A 24925-nucleotide genomic window follows, 5' to 3' on the forward strand; every position below is an offset into this window, starting at 1 on the left:
TATGTGTCAGCATGTGCAAAATTGTGTGTGTGTTATGGACTAAGGAAAAACTGAATGAACCGTAACATATTACACGGTTGACATGCTTCTTCCCCATCAGATGTTATGCACATTGGGCTACACGGTCCTGTGTGTCCATTCATAGAAATGAACACAACACACACAAGCAATGCTACTCCCCAGGGACATTACTCGAGTCTGGTATACAAGTCTGCATAAAACGAGACAGATTATACACACACACACACACAAGAAAACAAACCCATACACAGAGAATGGCATTCACAATCACACTCATAAAAACGTCCCCATTCAATACAGTAAACACACACGCACACACACACACACACACCTCCATCCAGTGTCTGTCTCAATTAACATGTCCTAGTTTTTTCCATGCATGACTGTGAGCATGTCTTTGTGTTGCTCAGCTTCAGAATGATTTCATGGCACTAATCCAGAGCAGAGCATTTCCATTCAACACAACACAACACAACACAACACAACACAACACAACACACCCTTGGGTTAATCTTGTGTGTGGGTTCCCAGACACCCCATTCATACACCCCCCTTGTCATTCTTGAGAAATAGCCTCACATTCGCCTTGGAATTCAAATATCACTATTTTGCCTTCAACTGGCCCCCCATTCAAACCTCACCGGCTGCATTATGTGCATCAGTGTGTGTGTTTACAACAAAGTCCACAGGGGATGTCTTTAAGTGTGTGTGTGTCTATGTGTGTGTGTGTGTGTGTGTGTGTGTGTGTGGATGGGCATCTGCTTCTACTCTTGCTTCTACTTCTACTGCGCTTCCTAAAGACCAGAGGTCTTACACCACTGTACTACTATTCTACACCACCAGTAGTGATGCAATCTCTCTCTTGCAAGCGTGTGTACTAGTGCACACATGCACGCACGCACATACACACAAATGTCACATCTCACAACCCCCAAAAACACTGATTTATGTGAGCACATTTGCACACACATGAGAGGAACACACTAATGATGCCAAGTCCAAGGAGGTGTGTTTGTGTGTATGAGCATGCGCGTTATCCATCTCCTACATCTCACACCCCATCCCCCATCTCCCACTCCGTTGCCATGGAAACTCCCTCTGGCAGAAGCCAGTTGATTGGCAGAGGTGGAGTCGCCATGGCGATGCCCACTGGTCTGGCACCATTTCCCCCTGCTCTGTGTGTGTGTGTGTGTGTGTGTGTCGTTTGTGTTTGTGTGTGTGTGTGTGTGTTTGTAAATACGAGAAAGTGACAGTACTTATACACAAACACTTCAAAACGATATACAGGGAGTCCACCTCTCAGGTTTTCACTTTCTCACACACAAAACATATGCACTGGTATGCTAATGATAACACAACACAAAACAAACAAACACACACACACAGAATGAATGAATTCAGCATGCCTGACTGGTTAGAGTCAGAGGGCCCCTTCATCAGAAACAGGGGCAACAATTGGTGTGTGTGTGTGTGTGTGTGTGTGTGTGGTGTCTTTGTGCGTACCCATAAATGAACTGCCAATCTAGTATCGTAAGTAACCACCGTCACTGGGCCAATCTATAAAGGTCATCTTGACCATCCACATAACTGAGACAAAACAGTTCAACTCCTACTGGTCGTCACTACTACACACTGGCAATTCGTGAACATACAGCGCCACCCTGAGTGAGAGTCCCTGCAGAGCTCCCGTAGTGAGTGTCACGTCTCGGACCGGACTTCACGCCAGTAGAAAAGTTCAGTAGAAAAGATCACTGTACTCAACTGATGCACTGATGTGCTCTGATATGAATCAAAATGCAAGCGTTCCTAAATAGTCAACATTTCCATATCTGTGATGCATGATCTCAAAACTCTCGTGACTTCTTTGCATGGGTATTCCCTCAGTCAGAGAGAAAGAGAGGAAGAGAGAGTGAGACAGAGAAAGAGAGGGAGAGAGAGAGAGAGAGGGAAAAAGAGGGGCTGAGAGAGACAGAGAGGGGGAGATAGAAAGAGAAAAAGAGGGGGAGAGAGAGCAAGAGAGAAAGCAGAAGCACTTCTGAAACTCAAACTATTTAACCTTGTTCTCCAAGCTGGCTGCTTTCCTGAGATCTGGAATAGGGGGCTTATATCCCAATATTTAAGAGTGGAGATAAATTCGACCCCAATAACTACCGAGGCATCTGTGTGAACAGTAACCTGGGGAAGGTTTTCTGCTGTATTCTAAACGCCCGTATACAGGCCTTCTTTATCAAGCACAATGTCTTGAGTAAAGGTCAGATTGGATTCTTGCCAAAACATAGAACCACTGACCCCATTTACACTCTACACACCCTAATCAACACCCATGTTTTACAAGGAAAACAAAAGAAAATCTTTGCATGCTTTGTAGACTTTAAGAAAGCATTCGACTAAATTTGGCAAAATGGATTATTTTATAACATTTTGCAAAGTGGTGTAGGGGGCAAAACCTATGATTTAATCAAATCTATTTATATGGACAATAAAAATGTTGTAAAAATTGACAACAGCAGAACAGAATTCTTCACTCAGGGGCGTGGGGTGAGACAGGGCTGTAGCTTGAGTCCAACTCTGTTCAATATCTACATCAATGAGTTAGCGGTGGTATTGGAACAATCTACAGCACCTGGACTCACCCTAATCAATACAGAAGTTAAATTTCTGCTTTTTGTAGATGACCTGGTGCTGCTCTCACCCTCAGAACAAGGACTACAGCAGCACCTAGATCTGCTAGAGCAATTCTGTCAGAACTGGGCCCTGACAGTCAATTTGGACAAAACAAAGATTGTAAAGATCTCAGGCAGGCAGACACCTTTTCACTCTAGGAAACACCGCTCTAGAGCATTTTTTATCTTATGATTATCTAGGCCTGAAACTCGACCTTGCAGTGAATGTGCTAAAAGATAAAGCTCATAGAGCTCTCTATGCCATCAAAAGAAATGTCCATAAAATACAAATCCCAATTAAAATCTGGTGCAAAATATTCAATAGTGTAATAAGGCCAATTGCATTATATGGATGTGAGGTATGGGGTCCACTCAGCAAGCTAGACTACACTAGATGGGACAAACATCCCACTGAATCCCTGCATGCAGAATTTATTAAAAACATTCTTAGAGTCCAAAGGAAAAACACCAACAAATGCATGCAGGGCAGCATTAGGTAGATTCCCATTGGCATTAAATATACAAAAAATATCTTTAAAATTCTGGAACCACCTAAATTCTAGTGACGAAAACACCATACAGTTTCAAGCATACAAAACCCAAGAGGTCAGCCCTAAAACCAGTCCCCTTTGCCAGTTGGTTCTGAAGTTAACTAATACTCTAACCCAGGGGTTCCCAAACTTTTCAACCCGCGACCGCCAAAATAACCGTGCCAGAGACTGGCGACCCCCACTATCCCTGGATGTGACTCAAAAATAAAATAAAATGTGCTTTGACCATACGCATCTAGGCTTATCCAAACACGGGCTTAACGACAACACAAAAGAACAGAGCAGCCTGTTATGATTTTACATATATAAATTTACTATATGATAAAAGCAGAATACCTTATTCAAAAAATAATATCCATGTAACATGAGTGCACATTATTGCTGTCGTGCAAACTTAACTTTGAAACATTACTTTAATTTCCATTTTAACAGAAGAATATCTCAGTCAGGGTAATATCCACAAACTGTTGTAAACATATGTACATTGTTGCTGCATAAATTTACATTTTGCCAACTATGTTTCAGCGTTAATCTCATCTAATGAGATGGATCGCGCTATCTTGCGCCGAACACAACAAGTCCATTCTTGGTTTAATTGTGGAGATGGCCACACGGAGATCATCCTCCACATTTAGACGCGATCTGTATTTGTTTTTAATATATGTCAGTGCAGAGAAAGTCTTACAGTCGCACAGGTATGTGGAGCCAAACGGCGTCAGTACGTCCATCGCGGCCTTGAATAGCTGTGGATATTCCCTCTCGACTGAAATCCAGAACTCAGCAAGTGTCTTGGAATTAAAATCTGTCTTTAAAGTGCGGTCAAGTGACAGCTCTTTTATTTTTCCCAAATTTATTTGATTTATGGAAATCATTTCGCGACCCACCCATCGGCGTCCCGCGACCCCCCAGGGGGTCCCGACCCCCGCTTTGGGAACCCATGCTCTAACCCATCGATCTCAGACCAGCACTGCTTTTCAAAATCAGATCAAAGTAAAACAAATTATGAATCAAAGTAAGAATAAATATCTGGAACATTGGGATGATCAAACAAAATCACAATCCAAATTAAAATGTTACTTTTTACTAAACCGAGATTATGAATTGGCAGAGTACCTCTCCACCGTCAGAGATACAAAGCAGAGACAGATTCTTACCAAGAACAGGCTAAGTGACCACAGCCTTGCCATAGAGAAAGGCCGGTACAAAAAAGCATGGCTTCCCAAAGAGCAGCGGCTCTGTGGTCACTGTACGACTGGTGAGGTTGAAACAGAGATGCACTTTCTCCTATACTGTCCAAAGTTTGAACAGATTAGAAAAGGATATTTTTTACAATTCTCAAATAAAATTCCAAATTTTAGCTCTCTTAAAGACTGTGATAAATTGGCCCACCTGCTAGGAGAAGGTGGGCCAATGTGTGTGTGTGTGTGTGTGTGTGATCACATGCCTATGTGTGTGTGTGTGTGTGTGTGTGTGTGGAAAAAGAGAGAGAAATTGAGGGTATACACGCAATTTTTTATGTTACATGTTACTGTTTCCCTTAATGCTGTCAATGTTCTAATTGTTATGCTGTTTTAATTGTGCTTTGGCAACACTGTACATACTTAGTCATGCTAATAAAGCAACCTTGAATTGAATTTAAGAGAGAGAGAGAGAGAGAGAGAGAGAGAGAGAGAGAGAGAGAGAGAGAGAGAGAGAGAGATGCGCAGATGATCGCTCATCTCCAGGAGGCTTGACCATGTACGGTGTCAGAGGCTGAAAGAGAGGGTGGGAGAGTACAGCAGCGCCTTTCACCTTAATGGACTTAATGAGCCAATTAGAGCGAGGGGAGAGCGGAGGAGAGGAAGATGAGGAAGAGGAGAGGAAGATGAGGAGCAGAGGAGAGAAGAACACATGGGGGGTTGCATACTTTTAAACCAGCTCTCTGTCTCTCTCTCTCTCTAGCTCTCTTTCTTATCTCTTTCTCTCTCTCTCTCTCTCTTTCTGGGAGACAGCTACTCAATGCAGACATAAGGGAATCAATGAGGGCGATTAGAGATGCTGTTTGGGCCTCTTTTCCCTAGGCAGTCTCTTGCACTCCTCTCTCTCCCTACTTCCCAAAACAAAGTCTGGGCCTGTCTCCTTAAGAGAGAACCCTGCAGACGTGATTAGAGCATGTTATGGAAGGCATCCTCACCAGTTCCGGCCCAAATTAAGGTTATGGGCCAGAGTACGCTAGTTTTTGCTGCTGTTTTTGTTGTTTTGGCAGTGCCCATGGCCCTATCTTCAGCGAGTTTCTTTCAAGTGCTTGCTGTTGCTTGGTTACCAAAATAATTTAGCAGCACTTGTTTATGCTAACATGCTAGAGAAATTGTAGCAAATGTTTAGTCCTCAACATATTAAAGATATGACATACGTCCACTAGAGGCACTCAATAGACACTATATTACAACAGAAGCTGTTGTATGTTGTTCTTCTGGGGTTCTTTTTGGTTGTGGTGGTCTTTTTATATTAAGCCATATGGTATGACTCTGAAGGAGTGTTGGGGTGTTGCAAGGCACTGAGGAGTTCTGTAAAGTTTCTGTAAGGCTTTAGAAGAGTTCTGAAATTTCAAAACTGTTACTGTGGGAAGATGGAATTGGTTCTAAAAGGCTTGAAGATGGGAAAGTCTTTCTTCTTACCAGAATTTTTGCTAGGACACCATCATCACTAGACTCCATGGTGACCACAGCTTTGTCCGTCTCAATTTCACACAAAGCATCGCCGGCTGCCACTGCCTCACCTGTAGACACACACACACACACACACGTTAGATAAAAGATAGCAAAATATGCAAAACAAATATCTGCATAAAAACTCACTAAGATTTTCTGTTTATGTCATTATTTTATGTAATTGTAAAATGTAACGAGATTAGTTTACTCTGCTAACAAACCCAAAAGGCCAAAGACCAAGGACCAAGTTTTAAGTCATGAAGTCACAAAACCACCTAACAGAGACTCGGCTAGGCCACATTCCTTCAGTGGTGCAGCGGAGACCACAGATGACCAGAGACCTGAGACTGAGGCCACACTATGTGACCTGCCAGGGACCTCAGGGAGAGGGAGAGAGAGAGAGAGAGAGAGAGAGGGAGAGAGAGAGAGAGAGAGAGAGAGAGAGAGAGAGAGAGAGAGAGAGAGAGAGAGAGAGAGAGAGAGAGAGAGAGAGAGAGAGAGAGAAAGAGAAAGAGAGAGACAGTATTTTCTACAGTATAGCATTGATGAAGCTATTACTGTCCTCTTAGTAACATTACCATTTATCCTTTTATTTTACCTGTTTTTCCGTTCATTATTTAATTTGATCTTTATAACAATATTACTGTAAAGTTGATTATTAACATGTCATACCTGTAGCTTTGGCAACAATGACTTTATTCATTCATACCAATAAAGCACAATTTGATTTGATTTGATTTGATTTGATTTGAGAGAGAGAGATATTTCACCGTCTGGATAGTAATATAGAGCCGATAGGGTTAGTAGAGGATGAAGGGTGTATTTAGTTGATTAATGTTTACATAGGCAAGCAGAGACAGGGGGTGGGCCATTTTAATAACGCTTGTATAAGTAAGTATATATACTCTTTTGATCCTGTGAGGGAAATTTGGTCTCTGCATTTATCCCAATCCGTGAATTAGTGAAACACACACAGCACACAGTGTACACACAGTGAGGTGAAGCACAGACTAATCCTTAGCTGCCTGCATCAACAGCGGCGCTCGGGGAGCAGTGAGGGGTAAGGTGCCTTGCTCAAGGGCACTTCAGCCGCGCCTACTGGTCGGGGTTCGAACCGGCAACCCTCCAGTTACAGGTCCGAAGTGCTAACCAGTAGGCCACGGCTGCCCCCATGTATGAGTTTTCACATTATGACTTATTTCTTAAGTCTCAATGCTAATAATTACTATATCCAAATAAACTACTATACTCTAGAAAAATACCCACAAATGCGCACACACACACACACACACACACACAAACAAACACACACACAAACAAACCAGACAGCTTACTGACAAAACTCTTATCATACCCTGAGCAGCAGCGCCCCCTTGCTGTGCTTTGTATGAACTACACTTTTATTTTTTTTGTGTTGCCTGCGGCAGTCACCGGCACCCTGTAGTGAGCTGGGAGAGGTAGAGAGAGTTGAGACTAATGCAAGCGCTGGGCAAAGGGAGAAGCACAAACAAATGGGTGTGCACGCCACGGACCGCGTATCACCGTGGGGGAGAACAGGCTCTCAAACAACCCAGAACACGGGGACATATGGAGCCACAAAACGCTCAAGTTGCTGATCCGTAGACACAGCAGGGGAACAACACCAGAGGTACAAACACCCCACGTTACCAGGGTCTCACTGTGGGGGCTGCAGCTAGTTCCAGCACAGAGGGGAAAGCCAGCCGCAGCAAGCCCCAAACAGGGGAGGAGGGGAGGAGTCCAAGCCCCCAAGCAAGCACACGTCTCACAAAGGGTGGGATACATATGTGCCATAAATTATCATCCACGTGTGTATTTATCCATCCATATTGTCCATATACCAGAGCTGGACAGTAACGGAGTACATTTACTTGAGTACAGTACTTGAGTACAATTTTGAGGGATCTGTACTTCACTCGAGTATCATTTTTGGGGAGTACTCATGACTTTACTCAAGTACATTTGAGAGGCAAATATTGTACTCTTTACTCCACTACATTTCTATCTATAACCGTGAGTACCCGTTACTTCCTCTAAAAAAAAAAGGAAAAAAGAAAAATCTCGGAAACCCTCAATTTGTTGTTTCCCTCTCAAATGTGATTGGATTGTGCAGGCGCCACTGATTGGGACAGCCTATCAGCAATCACCTTCAGTTTTCCGCCTAAGTCAACTCCATGGTCAGATTTAGATAAGAGACGAAACCATGGACGAAACAATGGATGAAGACGCAGCAGGTCCATCCCGGGAATGTGCCAACCTGTGGCCCCACCTCGCCAGACTATTTAAATTTTCTGAACAAGTTAATGATAGTTTTAAAACAAGTGTTTCAATTACAAAATAGTATTTTGTATTTGAAATACGTATTTTAAATACATGTATTAGAAATACTGCCCATCCCTGGCAACATGGTAAAAAGATGAAAATGACTTGATTTTACTTTCAATTCATTTTACATTCTCCAAGGTATTAACATTAAAAAATTTCATAACTCCATGTAGGACGTTTCTGTACATACATGTAAGCACTGTGGCAGTAGTAATGCAACATTTAGAAAATGTAGGCTTCTCTTGTACTCTTGATTCTCAAGTACTTTTAAAAACAAGTACTTCAGTACTTTTACTTAAGTAGACATCTGACTGTTGTACTTTTACTTGTACTTGAGTAAAATTTAGCAAAGGGTATCTGTACTTTTACTCAAGTAATGAAGCTGTGTACTCTGTCCACCTCTGCCATATACACACACAAACTCCTAACCCACAGAGGCCTGGGCCGCCTGATAGCGTCGGCCCAGCTGGTGATTTCCCAGAGGGGCAGGCTGGCTGAGAGCCACCCCAACTCTGCTTCTTTAATAACATCCAGCAGCCAGGACCCTGCCTCCACCTCCACCTCCACCTCCACCTCCACCTCCACCTCCACCTCCACCTCCACCTCCACCTCGGGACTGAGACCAGAGCCACAGCGGAGAGGCAAAGCAGGCCAGAGGTCAGTCTGTAATCTGTCCCTATGTTATAAGAATGGCAATGCATCTGTGTGAGTGATCGCTCAATATTTTATTGGTTAAAGCGTGGGGGGTTCGATAGTGTGTGTGTGTGTGTGTGTGTGTGTGTGTGTGTGTGTGTGTGTGTGTGGGGTAAAACAAAAAACACGGGCCCACAGGGACCCAGGTTTAGGTCATTTCCGAAATCTGAAAAGTGACCATATTTTTATATTAGAAAAATGTCATGTTTATTTATGATTGAGTATTAGTTTGTGTTTGACTGGGTGTGTGCATTCTAATATCTGCTACAATGAAAGTGTTTCAATGTGTGTATGTGCGTGTGTGTAGGTAAGGGGTAGCTAGATTAAAATCCCAGCAGGCTGCAGATCCATGTTGTGACCCTGAGGTCATCATCCCCTAATCCCTTTCCCCCAAAATGAAAACCTTCAAACATGCTCCACCTTCCTCCTTCCCCTCTCAGTTTATGTCCCCCCACACACACACACACACACACAGAGGCCACTAATCAGCAGAATGGACACTTCATCACACAGAGGATCTAGCGCTCACGAGAGAGAGAGGGACAGGCAGAGAGAGAAAAAAGATAGAGAGGGTGCTAATAAGAGAAAGAGATGGCTAATATGGCTGACAAGCAGCTTCATCCACTTCATCAGTCTTGCTGTTTTTCTGACACATGCTCCGACAGACGGGCCTCGCAGGGTAGATAACCACCATACCGGCAGCACCAACTCCTATAAATAACTACTGGGTGTCTGGCTGGGAGAGGAGAGTGCCTGCTGGGCCAACGTTAGCAAGGTGCGATGCTGAGCTTCCTGCCTGGAGGCTTACCTTCCTTCTTGAGCCATTTGACGATGTTGCCCTCCTCCATGGTGGGCGACAGGGCAGGCATCTGCACCTTCAGTGGGGGGAGACCTGCAGGTGGACGGAGGTAACACAGCAGTCAAGAAGAGTTGATATGATACATACTGTACAGTCCCACCAAACAGGCTCCTGAGGCGACTTCCATATAACATTAGTTCACCAACAGCAAGTCGGGGAGAAGGGATATGAAGAAAGGATCTGCATTTCAATGTGAAGGAAAATTAAACAGATGTACAGATACAGATACAGAGGATGACTATAGGACAAGGGGTACACAGTGGTTAACAGGACAGGTGAAAAAGGACAGATCTAAGCTACCGGTATATGTTGATCAAATACAAATGATGTTAGGATAGGTTAAGGTCACATGGTAGGGCAAGCGCTGACTTACAGGCGGGTTTCAGTGATGTCACTATCTGTGGCTAATTGGTAAATTACAGTGGAAGAAGTGTGGTCTGCACACTGCAATTGCTCCAAAAATATGAACTTTATTACTTTAAAAACATAGCAACGTTTCAATCACCCTGGATCTTCGTCAGGCATGTGGGTAACAGGAAGAGTGTGGCCTATATCACACACATTATATATATATATATATGTATATATATATATATATATATATATATATATATATATATATATATACATATATATATATATATATATATATATATATATATATATATATATATATATATATATATATATATATATATATATATATTTGTCTTTGCCATGCACATTATGACTTTGCACATAGGCCTATGCCTATTGATACAATATTTGATTGATACAGCTTTTTTCTTTATTATTGACACATAGGCCGAGCTGCCCGTCAGTCATGATGATTGGCCCTTGGGTGCCCCTGCCTAGGCAATGAATGGTCATGATATAGGCCACACTCTTCCTGTTACCCACATGCCTGACGAAGATCCAGGGTGATCGAAACGTTGCTATGTTTTTAAAATAATAAAGTTCATATTTTTGGAGCAATTGCAGTGTGCAGACCACACTTCTTCCACTGTCTGACAATATTGTCTGGCACCTGCAGAAAACTTTGCTTTTGATGTGCGCACCCACTCTCCAAAACGTAATTGGTAAATTACACCTGTCCTCTCAATCAGGAGACATAGAGACAATTGGGTTTTGAGGCCTGCTGGAGAAGCATGGCCAAAGTTCTCCCCTTTCGTTTGTAGCCACATGAACTGTGGCATTAGGACAACCTTATGCGTTGGATTACTTTTGGATTTTACACCACTTTCAAGAGAAATAAAAACTTGAACTTAAAAGCCAAAACAGCTTGGGCTGGTCCAGCTACACAGAGGAGTACCGGGCAGGGAGTCCCAGCACATCACAGGTACTGTATGTTGACCGCTCTCTGAGGCTCCTACCAAGCTGACACACACACATACATTCACACAGGGGATAGGACCCACTACTAAGCTCTGCACCACACGTAGAGTTAGCGTGTAGGGAGCAGTTAGGTCTTTCTGTGTTTGTGGAAGCCTTTAGTCGTAGTTACAACACCCTAGACAACGAAGAGCTTGTGCCAGGACCGCCTCGTAACAATATGTATCAATATTTATTATGACCGCCAAAGAAATGGCTGTTTTGTTTTGTGTTCCCCGAAGGAGGGGAGGGCAGACACAGTTTTCTGTGAATATCTCAAAACCGTAGGGTTTAGGAGGACCATTTTTTTTTTTGTATGTTGATCTCAAGGGGCCATGTCAACCCATTCCATAACCACTCATTTCATGTATAGCCCACCTAGTTAAACACAAAAAAAGTAAAAATGAGGTGTTGTAATTGAAGGTATCTGTGACCTAACATAGTCAAAACTGCACGAAATTGGAAGTGTAGGATCATTATGACACCCTCTGTATGCACGCCAAGTTTTGTGGAATTCCGTTCATGGGGGGCCACACAATAAATTAATTTATGTTACTATACACCAACTGGCCTGTAGGTGGCCGGAGACAGTTTTCTGTGAATATCTCGAGAACCGTGAGGGCCTAGGAGGTCCACCTTTTTTTTGTATGTTGGTCTTAAGGGGGCATGTCAACCCATCCCATTACCACTTATTTCATGTATAGCGCCACCTAGTTAAAAATTAAAAAGCAAAGAATTAGGTGTTTTCATTACAATATCTCTGGCTGACAAGGTCAAAACTGCACGAAATTAAAAGTGTAGGATCATTATGACACCCTACAAATGCATGCCAAGTTTTGTGTACTTTCGTTTATGGGGGGGCCTTACAATAAAATAATTTATGTGTACATTTAGTGACGTACACCAACAAGGATTCCCGGGACACTGAAAGACCGGGGTACACGAAACTTGGTGGGCATGTACCCCTACATGGATAGCATGGAACCGTCGTTTTTCGCTTTGATCTGTAGCCCCCCCGCTGGACTGGACCCCCGAAAGGAGGGTAGGGCAGACACAGTTTTCTGTGAATATCTTGAGAACTGTAGGGCCTAGGATGACCATTTTTTTCCGTATGTTTGCCTCCAGGGGTCATGTTAACCCATTTCATGTGCACACATGTGCACAAACAAATACACACACACATTCACAGTAATCATACGTATGACACATACTCACACAGTAGACATATGTACGCTTGCATGCACAGGCACATACGCAGGCACACACAAGCACGCACACACACACACACACACACACACACATAACATAAACATAACACAACCAATCAAGAATTTCTCAGAATTATGAACAGGCAAGATGGAGGTGGGGTTGTATAAAATGAATTTTACATGTGAAATCTATGAACTAATCATGTTTTGGTACTTGTTGTCTAGCAGATACCAGTGAGAATTGAGTGTGGATAATGCAATTTAGTGAGACAGTTAGAATCATATAGGCCTTTCAGCGTGATTTCTTTTTGTGGAAAAAATGTTCTGGACTGGGCGGCGGTCATATTTTGTACCGCTCTGCGGTACATCTAGTTTATGTTATGTCAATGTTAGTCTATGCAAGTCTACATAGACATATAAATGACTTGTCCCTTGTGTTCCTTGTCCTTTGTGTAACTGATTTGGCTAAGCAAATACCTCATTTGTCAATAAACACTTCAAACTGAATTCAACTGAATGAGAGGCAGGGAGAAGGACTGCGGGGAGGTCCAGTATACAGACAAAGAGAGAAGAATGAGAGGGAGAATGGGGGGAGAGAGAGAGAGAGAGAGAGAGAGAGAGAGAGAGAGAGATGAGAGAAGGTGAGGATGATGATGAGAGAGGAATACGATGGATGAAGGCTCTGCATTCTCAGAGAGAGAGAGAGAGAACGTCTGTTTTAGCTCTCGCAAGTCATCAGAGGGGTTATAGTCTGTCAGCGTCTGGATGACACGGTTTCCATGGAGACCACATGGGTCTGATTTATGACCGGATGCTTGAGACAAGACATTGATCACTCACCCCGCCCCTACTCTAACCACACACACACACACACACACACACAATGGCGTCAGGGGACCTCCGGACCACCATCACACAAATGGGCTCCTGCCATCAGGGTGTTGTCATGGTAATGGGACATAGAGAGAAAAAGGCTTGAGTCCCCCTGCAACCCTGAAGTCTGTATAAGTGTGAGGGCCATGGTTGCTTGTCAGTATTGAATGTGTGGTTGTGTGCACAGACTCTCTCTCTCTCTGTCTCTCTCTGTCTCTCTCTCTCTCTCGAAAGATAAACAGACAGAAGGAGAGAGATCATTCACAATGCTCAAATTAACTTGCGCCCAACACCTATTCTGTGTGTGTGTGTGAGCGTGAGGAACTCAGATAACACGTTCTGTAGTGTGGTGCAGTGTGCTCTGCGTATTTATGTGTATGAAATGGTTTGGTTGTGTGCACAAAAGAGAGCACATTACTGTGTGTGTAGGTTATTAAAGAGCTCCAACACAGTGATGAGCGGTGTTTAATTGTGTATGTCTTTCACTCTCTGCATCTGTGTGTGTGTGTTTGTGTGAGAGAAAGTGTGTGTGTATGCATGCATGTGTGTTGCATAGCAGAGAGCCCACCTCTGCCAGACACATGCCATTTTAGCTTTGCTTCATTGCACCGCGCACACACACACACACACACACACACACACACACACACACACACACACACACACACACACACACACACACACACACACACACACAGCAGTTTAATTAGGGAGTGGACCTTAGAATAGCTTACAGAGAGAGAGACAGAGATACTGCAGGAGACTTGAGAGAGAGAAAGAAGAGAAAAGAGAACAGAGACTCTTAAAGGGCATGTGCGGGTTTATCGAAACTCTAAAGCTCATTAAACATGGGGCAACTTTTTGAGCAATGTTGCTGGGCAATGCCACATTCATTCCACATTATTGTGGTTCTGGCATATTGCCATTAATACCGGGCAACAATTTCTGTAATACTTTAAATCATCAGTGGGCAAATCATCATGATCATCCAATCAGAATAAATGGAACTGGTTATGTGGTCACCCATTGTCAAAAAGTTGCCCCATGTATCATCACCTTAACACTTCCCTTAGCTTACGGCCTCTACACACAGCTGCGTGCGTTGCAGTGCTGGAGACGCATCCCATTCACTTTACATGGGCTTACGTCATCCGTTGCCGAACTGAATTGTGGGTCTGTTGCGTCGCGTTTCTCCCGCTGCTCGCGTTGAGAAGTTCAGCTGTTGCTGCACCGACAGACGGCACCGGCCAATCAAGCCAATTGACAGACGGCACCAACCAATCAAATTACGGTTATACTTCAAGTCATTTGCATTGCTACCGTCTGGAACACCCACTGGCATGCGTTGACGGAACGCAGCTGTGTGTAGAAGCCGTTAGAGTCAGTGTTCAGTAAAGGAGGTGGTGTCCTCCTCCGTGCACATCTGCGTGTGTCGAAGACGGTCACAATTGTTGGGAGACACACAACACCCCCCGCATGCCGCGTTGAACGCAATTCTCGTCACAGGCTGCATGCACGGGACACAGATGCAGGACTATACCAGGTCTCTCAGCTGACATGTTTACAACGTGAGAGAGAGCGAGAGAGAGAGAGAGAGAGAGAGAGAGAGAGAGAGAGAGAGAGAGAGAGAGAGAGAGAGAGAGAGTGTAGTCTGTGGTGGGGTTTCAAGGCATGTTTGAGCATACACACACACACACACACAGACACACACACACACCCCATTTCCCCCATAATGCTCCCGACTGCAGAGATGGATGTTGGCTCCGAGTGGCTCCGAGTGTACTACTGGTTGGCGAATGCAAATGCAATTAGGTTTCAAGAACACTGAAGAACCACTGGTTCATAAGGTTGAAGTGATTTTGAGAGTTGCTAAACAATGTCTTAATCAGAGACGTGGTTTCAAGCAATAACTGTATGATAAATGGTACAGTCATTGGTTGCAACAGAAACTGATGGATTTAGGGTTTCATCATTAATTTTTGATACATCATCTCTCTGTTCCCTCATAGTACTTGATAAACTAGACTGACTTAGCAAAGGTGTACTGAAGTACACACTACCTCATTCTCAACTCAGAACACTACACATTTATAACCTATGTGATGGTATATTGAGAAGGAGAATGAGCTCTTAGCCTAAATACCTGTGCACAATGCACAGATATTGATGACCGACACTGAATCAGTAAAAGTACTGGAAGAGGCATTACTATCAATGATTACTTATCAATGATTACTTATCAGTCATCTTCAGGAGACATTATTGACAGCATGATACAGCCAGAGTACAGCCGATGCAACACAGCCTAAGTAGATTAGTCAAAAACTAGGCAGATCTAAATATTAGAGGTTTGCATGGTTTAAAAAATATACCGGTATATATATCTCCAAAAAGCTGTGATAAGGTCAAATAAATGGGATGATGAGAACCTTTCCTGAGGTCACACTGCACACTAGTGGCTGATGTGGGCTAAGGGCTAGGTGTACAGCATATTTTCATACTAACATAAAAATATGTATTGTTTCTGTTCCTTAGTAAACAGTTCATATTCAAGTCAAGTCAATTTTTATTTCTATAGCGCATTTACAGATGGCTGAGCTGCACCAAAGTGCTTCACAATAAAGTGCTTAAGCGCAATAAACAAAGGAATGACCTAAGGCAAAACAAAAAAAGAAAAGGTCTACAAGACAATGACTGTAGGAGTTAAAATAATGCAAAAAAGATGCACTGGCACTTAAAAAAGAATACACTAATCAGAGGCAAGTGAAAAGAGGTGGGTCTTTAAATGGGACTTAAAAATATTTATTACACGGCTCTTCAGAGTGCTGCAGAAAGTTCCATTCACATGAATGGGCCTTCCCAACGTTCGGGCCTCTGTTAAATCTACATAAATCACCGGCAAAGTATATAATCACCGCTGTCAATGGCAACGGGTTGATTAACGCTCTTTTTATATCCTCCGCAAAGAATTCCATTAAACATTGCAATGGAATTTCATTGAAAGGAAAATAAGCTAGTAAGACGCTGCCACGCGCAACACCTGACACTGTCAAGTTCTATCTGTGTGGCTTAACTATTTATTTTGTCAGCAGAAGACACCTAAAACGGTAGCAAAATAATTTTAAAGATTCATTGTGTTAGGTTTCTTTTCTCGTGTTGGCAAGTAGTCGTGTAATATAATGTATTGTTGTCGGATAATGTATTGTCCAAAACCCCGGGTAATCTGGGTCGGGACTTATTTTCTGATAATTACCGGCGGACAATACATTATCCCTTACTTAGAGACTGTTCCAGAGACCCGGGGCTGCTACTGCAAAGGCTCTGTCCCCCTTGGTTTTTAGCCTAGACCTGGGCACTTCCAACAGCAGTTCAATGGTACGATATAAGAGACTCTAAAAACAAAAACTAATTTAGGAATAGACCTACCTTAAAACTCTTTCCTATCATAGTGGGGACAATGGAGTTTTTCATACAATTGGACCTGGTTAACCAAGACAAAAGTTCAAGACTACACAGGCCTGACTGGCAAGCTAAAGCCAACAATGTATAGGCAAGTCATAGGTAAGTCATCTCCCGGAAAACTGTGCCAGTTAAATACAGTATGCTTAAAACAAGTGGGTTAAAAACAGCTGGTTAAAGTCGTCCACCTTCCAAACTTCATTGCGTCATACTGCTCATCTCTCCTCAGATATCAGTAGGACGGTCATTCTTTTTGTTTGGTTTGGAATGAGATTAGCTACAGGTGAAAGTGCATATGTGCACATATGCCGAAACATTTCCAATGTACCTAAATAGCCTAAATTAATAAGCCTAATTTATTATTATTTGTAGAGCATTCACTAAAACCCTGCTACCAGGCTCACTCTTTCTCTCTCATTCTTCTTTCCTTGCTTTCTTTGGAAGGCCTCTATGCCTCACTGACTCTTCAGGTTAAATTTTCTCATTCCTTCCTTGTTTTTTTTATTTTTTTATTTTAATGATTACAGTCTAGATAATAAGTCCAAGGACAATTCCTGTTCCTGATTATTTTAAGCCTGCACTCCTGTGCCTGATTCATTTTATTATTTCACATAATTGTCTAGCCTGTTTCCAATTCTAATGATTTCTATTTAGCCTACATAATCTTCCCTGGTCCATGCCTGAAATCAGGCACAGTGATCAATATTCAGAAACGAGTGAGGTCATCTCCCAATTTCTGCATCAGTTGCATCCGCCTGCAAAGTGCAAACCGAGGAGGTCAATGTGGAGGTGGTAAACACTTACACGTATCTGGGGATACACCTGGACAATAAACTGGACTGGTCAGTCAACACTGAAGCACTCTACAAGAAAGGACAGAGCAGGCTGTACTTCCTGAGGAGGCTGCGGTCCTTCAACGTCTGCAGCAAGCTCCTCTGGATGTTTTACCAGTCTGTTGTTGCTAGGGTCCTCTTCTATGCTGTGGTATGCTGGGGAGGAAGCACTAAGAAGAGGGATGCTGGGCGACTGGACCAGCTGGTAAAGAAAGCTGGCTCTGTTGTGGTAACTGAACTGGAGTGCATCACTTCATTATCTGACAAAAGGACCCTGAACAAACTGATCAACATTTTGGACAATGACTGTCATCCACTCCACAACACCATCATAAAGCAGATGAGCTTGACCAGTTGGAGACTACGCTCATTGCCATGCACAACAGACGGACTGAGGAAGTCCCCAGGGCCATACAACTCTTCAATGCTTCACTAAAGGGAAGAGGAGAGAAAGATTTCTCTGCATAGTCTATCTGCCTCTACACCTTCCTCTACACTTCCAGGTCCTCTGACTTTACTGGCTGTCCACTGGCCCACTGTGTTACTGCTGCTTACACTGTCTGTTTTACTGGCTATATTAGCCCACTTGCACAACACCTCCCTCCATCCCCTAGTCCGGACTGTGGTCAAACTTCATACTTGACCAATGGCTGATACGTGATACCCTATTACATCAAACCTTAATACGTAACCCAGAGCCTTATAGACAGATAGATCTCTCTCTAGGGCTCTGCGCAAACCTATCCATGCACTGCTGCTATAGTTCTTCTTACTATGTCTATGCTTATATTACTATGCTTACATTGCTACTCTTATACTAATATGCTAACTTTTTTCTCTTACATTGTCCATATTTATTGCTGGTCTCTAGACTTAATCCCTGCGCTGATTGCACTGTTGGACTTATTTGCACTACCACCATGACACACACCTCATAACGCAACTGCATACTGAAATACAGGGTCAGTCCCTGCCCTGTTACTGCAAGTGCCTCATGATTAGTACATTCATGTGGATCCTTGATTTAGTATATTTTACTGTCCTTATTTAGTCCTTATTAGTGATGTGAATTTGTTGTTATTTTCACCTTGTTTATGTATACTATCACCTTGTTTATGTTGTAGTGTGTGTTGTGTGTGATGTCTTGAGCTACTGGGACATTGAATTTTCCCCTAGGGGATCAATAAAGTATCTATCTATCTACTTAGTTATCTAAACGCCAAGCACGGTAAGCTGCTGCAAGACGCATAGCATCCTATTCCCAAAATGCAGCGCAACCTGTACGGTAAACTCATGGAAAGCTGTTTATGATGCAGAGGCCCATCTTGTTATCTCTGCTGCCTTCCACTAAAGAAGACAACATTACATGATTGTTGTGAAGACAACAATAATCCACACCTTTCAAGACGCGTTTGCATCAAGTAACGTTATATGTTAACATTTCATCAACTTTATTTAGCTTCTCATTTCGCAAGGTTACCTGGCAAAGTCAATTTGGGATCCATCAATCCATTACTAACTGCTACGATTATGATCAAATCTCCAAGATGCAAATACGGAGTAACTTCATGGAAAATTCAACAAGGAGCTCGGCCTAGTTTACTTAGCAGCTACGTTAACGTTAGCTGATTTGGTATTGGGTGACCTCAGCTGACTTGACAGCAAGCAACCAGCTAATGTTAACAAGGAAGTATTACTCATGATCTATTATACACTGACAAAGACTACAGCTACAAATATAACGGCATCGCCAGTGTATAATTCAGTATGCAAGTATGTCAACATCTAGTAAAAGATAGACATAAATTGATGTCATATGTTATTGAAGTTGGCTAAGCTAAGCATAGGCAAACTTGACAGCTAGCCAGGCAAACAGCAATGTCAGTGATTACTGTCATAGTACTCACCAAAGAAAGACGGAGACTGAAATAAGCTTCTGACTTGCTCCCGAAACGTATGTGCTGTCCATGGACATTTTTTAATTTTTACTAATCTCAAACCGGTTAAAATTCCTTGACGCCCCAGCCGCAAGGAGGCCGCCATGTTTGTGTCCTTACAAGCTGAGGGGTGTCCTGATACGTGCCTGCCCTGAACTCATGCAATGTCATTGGTACATTGACAGATAAGTCAAACGTAGACCATTTATCGCAACATATACGGTGATTAATGTTTAGAACGTACACATTAATACGATTGTTATTATTTTTATATTTATTATTATTTTATTTTATTTTTTACAATAGAAGACCACATACATTTGCTTTCTTCAAAGGGAAAACAGGCGTTCGGTTTTTCACTATTTGTTGTATTACTACCACCTAGTGGACAAAGCTCCTATAGGTAGCCTACACAGGAACGACATGTATAGGGCCGAAATGCATAGGTGGCATATCCTTGTGTTGGGCAGTTTGATATATATATATATATATATATATATATATATATATATATATATATATATATATATTAAAAAAATACTGTAAAATTTACAGTAACTTACTGGCAACAATTGGCTAGCAAGTTACTGTGAATACATTTTACAGTAAAGGTACTGTATTTCCATTTACAGTATTTTATGTATTACCTGTGGTGGGCTCTACAGCTATAGCTAGGTCCTGAGGAGGCCTCATGCAAAGTGTGACATTTTTATCCGAGTCGCGTTCAAATTTGGCAAACAGTGGCAAACGTTAGTGGCGAATATGTTTTCTCTGAGCAGTTACATTTGAACGATTTTGTTTAAATGTTCTATTTTAACGGTAACCCCTTGTCCAGCTCCACTGTATGTTTGTGGAGAACTACCTTCTCAAATTGTTTGCCAGTGTTTGCAAGACAACTCAAGGCAAATAGGAAACTGTTCGCAACCGTCCGTGAACGTTCACCTACTGTATGTTTGCCAATTTTAATGCACCTCATCCCTGTTCTGGCTCAACACATGAAATCACATAGGGGAACAAATGGAATAAGAAGCCACAGTCTTACAGTAAATCACTCATCACGCTCATTGTTAACCTTCTTACACTGTTCCGGTCAAAAATGACCGATTTACACATTCCCTGTATCATAAATATGGCATTTTTCATCAGATTGCCTCAAGATCTTATGATATCCTTAACAAAATGCTTTTGCACACATAGACTTTATTTTGACTACTTTCTTTGAATTTTGAGTGATTTATTCAACGTAGAAACACTTATTTTGTTTACGGTCAAAAATGACGCCATAGGAAATGAATGGGAAAGACTATAATTTTCATCCAGGAGATAAAAGACATCTCCTTACACACACTCCTACAACTTACCACCAATGTTCCCACACACATGCATGCATGCACACACAGAAGCACACACACCCACACACACACACACAAACAGACACACATACAGTACACACACATGTACACCCACTCACAGACACACACACACACACACACACACTCAGTACATGTTGTCAGTTCATGTTGTCATGTTGCCACTTGTACATGTGAACCACCAATGTTCGCACACATAGGCATTCACGCACATACAGAAACACACCCACCCACACACACACAAACAGACACACACACACATGTACACCCACACACCCACACACACATTTATACACACACACACACACACACACACACACACACACACACACACACACACACACACACACACACAGTTCATGTTGTCATGTTGCCACTTGTGCATGTGAACCATGAACCATAGAAACACACACACCCCACACACACACACAGACACACACACACAGACACACACACACACACACACACACACACACACACACACACATACACACACACACACACAGTTCATGTTATGTTGCCACATGTGCAGGAAAACCACCAATGTTTGCACACATATGCATGTTTGCACACACACGGAAACACTCACACCCACACACACAAACAGACACACACACACACACACATTTACACCCACTCTCTCTCACACACTCACAGACACGTCCGGGTGAACCCCAGAGCTCTGCCTCAAGTCTGAGCCATGTTGATGATGTTTCTGAAGGAGCATGGGGACGGATTTGTTTCTTCTTCTTCTTTTTCTGAATATTTGTGTTTATAATCTGCACAACGTCTGGCTGAGCCGTGCTGATGCCATTTCTGAGGGCTCTCACTAACGTTTTTTTTTGTTTTCTTTTTTCTTTTTCTGAACATTTGTGTTTATAATCTGCACGAAGTCTAAATCTCACAATGCCATAATTGATGTCATATAGTTTAATACATTGTTAAGACTGAAGTGGATGCAGCCACTGGTAATTACGTCAACAACTGAAAAAAAAATTGAGTGGTGTGGTAATACCTAAGTAAAGATGCCAATCTGATCTGTTGGAAAAAATGAGGAACTTGGCCTATTAATGTGCAGCATGACTTCCCTGTCAGGATTATATGGTATGGCAGGGGCTGTCCCCAATTTCAACAAAGCAAAGTATTTCATTTGTTTCCTGGTTTGTTCACCAACCAGCTAAAAGGGGATTCCACAACAGAGAGAAATAACATAAAATGATTGAAGGCTAGGCTTTACACCTAACCATTATAGGCCATATCACTGTATTAGGGAGAAGGTGAAAAGCAAAGAATCCTTGACAATTGAGCCTATACACTTTAAAAAAAAGGAAAAGTCAGGGCTGTCCAATTCATGAAACCGCATAATGTAATTACAGAAACCAGTTCTGAATGAAACACAACCTGGAATGTGTGGAAGCACTTTTTCAACGATTTCACAGTAGGACCCTAAGCCCTTACGAAGTTGCCGGGAACGTGCATCAAAGTGTGTGAGAGCCTAAGGGGAAACATTGAGATTCAGCTCTTGCTGCCACAACTTCATTGTGGTCCCATAAACATTTGCAAGAACACATTAAGCTTGCTATAATGTTGCTAAAATATTTCACATGGCTATCCTAATGTTATGTTTATTCATTCAGCAAAGACTTTTAAGTATAGTATAAGTATATATACTTTTTTGATCCCGTGAGGGAAATTTGGTCTCTGCATTTAACCCAATCGGTGAATTAGTGAAACACAAACAGCACACAGTGTACAGTGTACACACAGTGAGGTGAAGCACACACTAATCCCGGCGCAGCGAGCTGCCTGCTACAACGGCGGCGCTCAGGGAGCAGTGAGGGGTTAGGTGCCTTGCTCAAGGGCACTTCAGCCGCGGCCCACTGGTCGGGGCTCGAACCGGCAACCCTCCGGTTATAAGTCCAGAGTGCTAACCAGTGGGCCACGGCTGCCCTCATACTTACTTACTACATACATCAATTGCATTGTCCTCGGAACAACTTGGGGTTAAATGTTTTTCTCAAGGGAACAACAGTGGCAGCCAGGAATTGAACCCACAATTTTTGAGGCCCGTTAGCCAGGTCCTTAACCACTACGCTATCACTGCCTAGAGACTGTTTAGAGATCCGTAGAATTTTGGAGCTGGGATGTATCATGCCTGAGCCATGCTTTGTTCCCACCATGAGTATGTGAGGTATTGAGCAAACAAAAGATAGCAGTGGTTCCATCCAGATCACATGTATTGGGAGCTTTTAAGCTATAGCACAAATTATCCAGAATGCTTTATTTCATTGCTTTGGAAGTGATCTTCTGTTAACAAGGACATCGCAACAGTATAGGCTAAACATAATACTTGAATACCTAGTCTCAGTACATGCCTCAACATTAACAGTTAAACAGTTTCCCCTTGGGGATCCAATAAAGTATCTATCTATCTATCTATCTATCTATCTATCTATCTATCTAACACAATGATGATAATATTAATTTAAACAAAACAAAGTCACCAGAATTAGTTGCTCATATGGGTCATCAGGGCATTAATCAATTTTGTAATCCGAAAGATAAATACTAGATTAGTTCTAGACATTTCCTTTATGTGCAACTGATGTAGGCTAAGCATGCCTACAAATTTGTTTTCTGTGTAGCCTACGCCTGTCTTCAACAATCACCCCAAACACTGGCTTCTCTGCTCCTAATTCTGACTCTGATCGTATACGGTTCTCTCTCTCTCTCTCTCTCTCTCTCTCTCTCTCTCTATCTCTCTCTCTCTCTTTATATATATATATATATATATATATATATATATATATATATATATATATATATCTATATATATGGAAATCACAGTAATGAACTTCCTCAATTAACATTGTATAATTTGTTTCACGCGTATGCTAACATGATTATCTAATATGGTTATACCCTTACATTCTTTTTCCAGGCACTTACTGATGCTGACTGTAAGATGTGCTATTATTTACCGAGGATGTTAATGTAACCAATGTCTCCTACAATATCGCATGTTTCCATCATGATTTTTTTATTATGCATTGAAGTGTTCTACTTATAATGCTATCTGTCGCCCCTTGAACATTGTATGTGTTTTTTCTCTCCACACTTTGGCTATGTGTGTAGTCTGGAAAAAAAATATTTGTGTACATAAAGTGCACTGGACGCATGTTGGAACTGAATATATTTTTAATATGTTATCAAAGGCTCAAAGGCAGACATCTTTTTAACCTGCTCACATCTCAGGTCTGTGGAATGGGTGGCTTCAGAGATAATGGCACAGCGCATGCATCACAACGCCATAAAAAAACAAATGTCCTGATGGGCTTCAGCTGATGATACCTGCAAACCTTTGTGAGTGTGGGGCAGGACTGATAAGGCTATGATTCTCTATCAGTCACACAAAGTGCCCTGTGAACTGGGACGAATGAGAGACTGTTTCAGCATGGATACTGTGGTCTCTGTGTGTTATGTCTTATCTCCCATCTCTTCCTTGTTCTCGTCACAGCATCTGATTGCCAGAACGTCTCCATTTTAAATAATAAAATATCAGTAGTAAAATACACAGCCTATTCAAATGTGCCTTTATATATGGATTTGAGATAGGCACAAGGTAAAACTCTACGTGTCTGGGTTATTGTACTGAAAAGCAATTTGCTTCTGTCACAACAATGCAAAGTGACATTTCCAACAAGGGGTGCACTATCAAAAATGGCAAATGATGTGTTAATGGTTTAAAAATAAACTACTGTAGCATTGACCAGTTGCCGATAACCTGTATAAACTGAGCCGTTCTTTAGATTCAAATTTATTTGTGACGTCCAACAATGCTGCTGAGTCACAAACAACCCTAAAGTCACGTTGCACTATGTGTAACACTACCTTACTTCCTGCACTGATAAAGTGATTCAGTGTTCCAAACCTATATTTGTCTATATATTTTTGTAAACCCTGTTGTTAGTGCTTAGTAACACTGGATACATCTGCTATGTGCCAAACCTAACAGCTTGTCCTATAACTGCATTCAGCTTCCAACTGTCACATA

General features: G+C 42.2%; 1 protein-coding gene across 2 annotated transcripts in view; it reads right to left on the reverse strand.

The window, feature by feature from the left end:
- Positions 1-19636, reverse strand: part of pdhx (pyruvate dehydrogenase complex component X) — a 52429-nt gene extending 32793 nt beyond the window's left edge. For both annotated transcript variants that reach the window (XM_048257802.1, XM_048257801.1), the window contains exons 1-3: positions 19472-19636; positions 9770-9853; positions 5893-5993 (exon numbers count right to left, since the gene is read on the reverse strand). In XM_048257802.1, the coding sequence (XP_048113759.1) occupies positions 5893-5993; positions 9770-9853; positions 19472-19607 (321 nt within the window). In that variant the 5' untranslated portion in view covers positions 19608-19636. The remainder of the gene's footprint in view (positions 1-5892; positions 5994-9769; positions 9854-19471) is intronic.
- Between the last annotated feature and the right edge of the window lie 5289 nt (positions 19637-24925).

This window comes from Alosa alosa, chromosome 11 (assembly GCF_017589495.1).
Source record: "Alosa alosa isolate M-15738 ecotype Scorff River chromosome 11, AALO_Geno_1.1, whole genome shotgun sequence".
Classification (NCBI taxonomy): Eukaryota; Metazoa; Chordata; class Actinopteri; order Clupeiformes; family Clupeidae; genus Alosa; species Alosa alosa.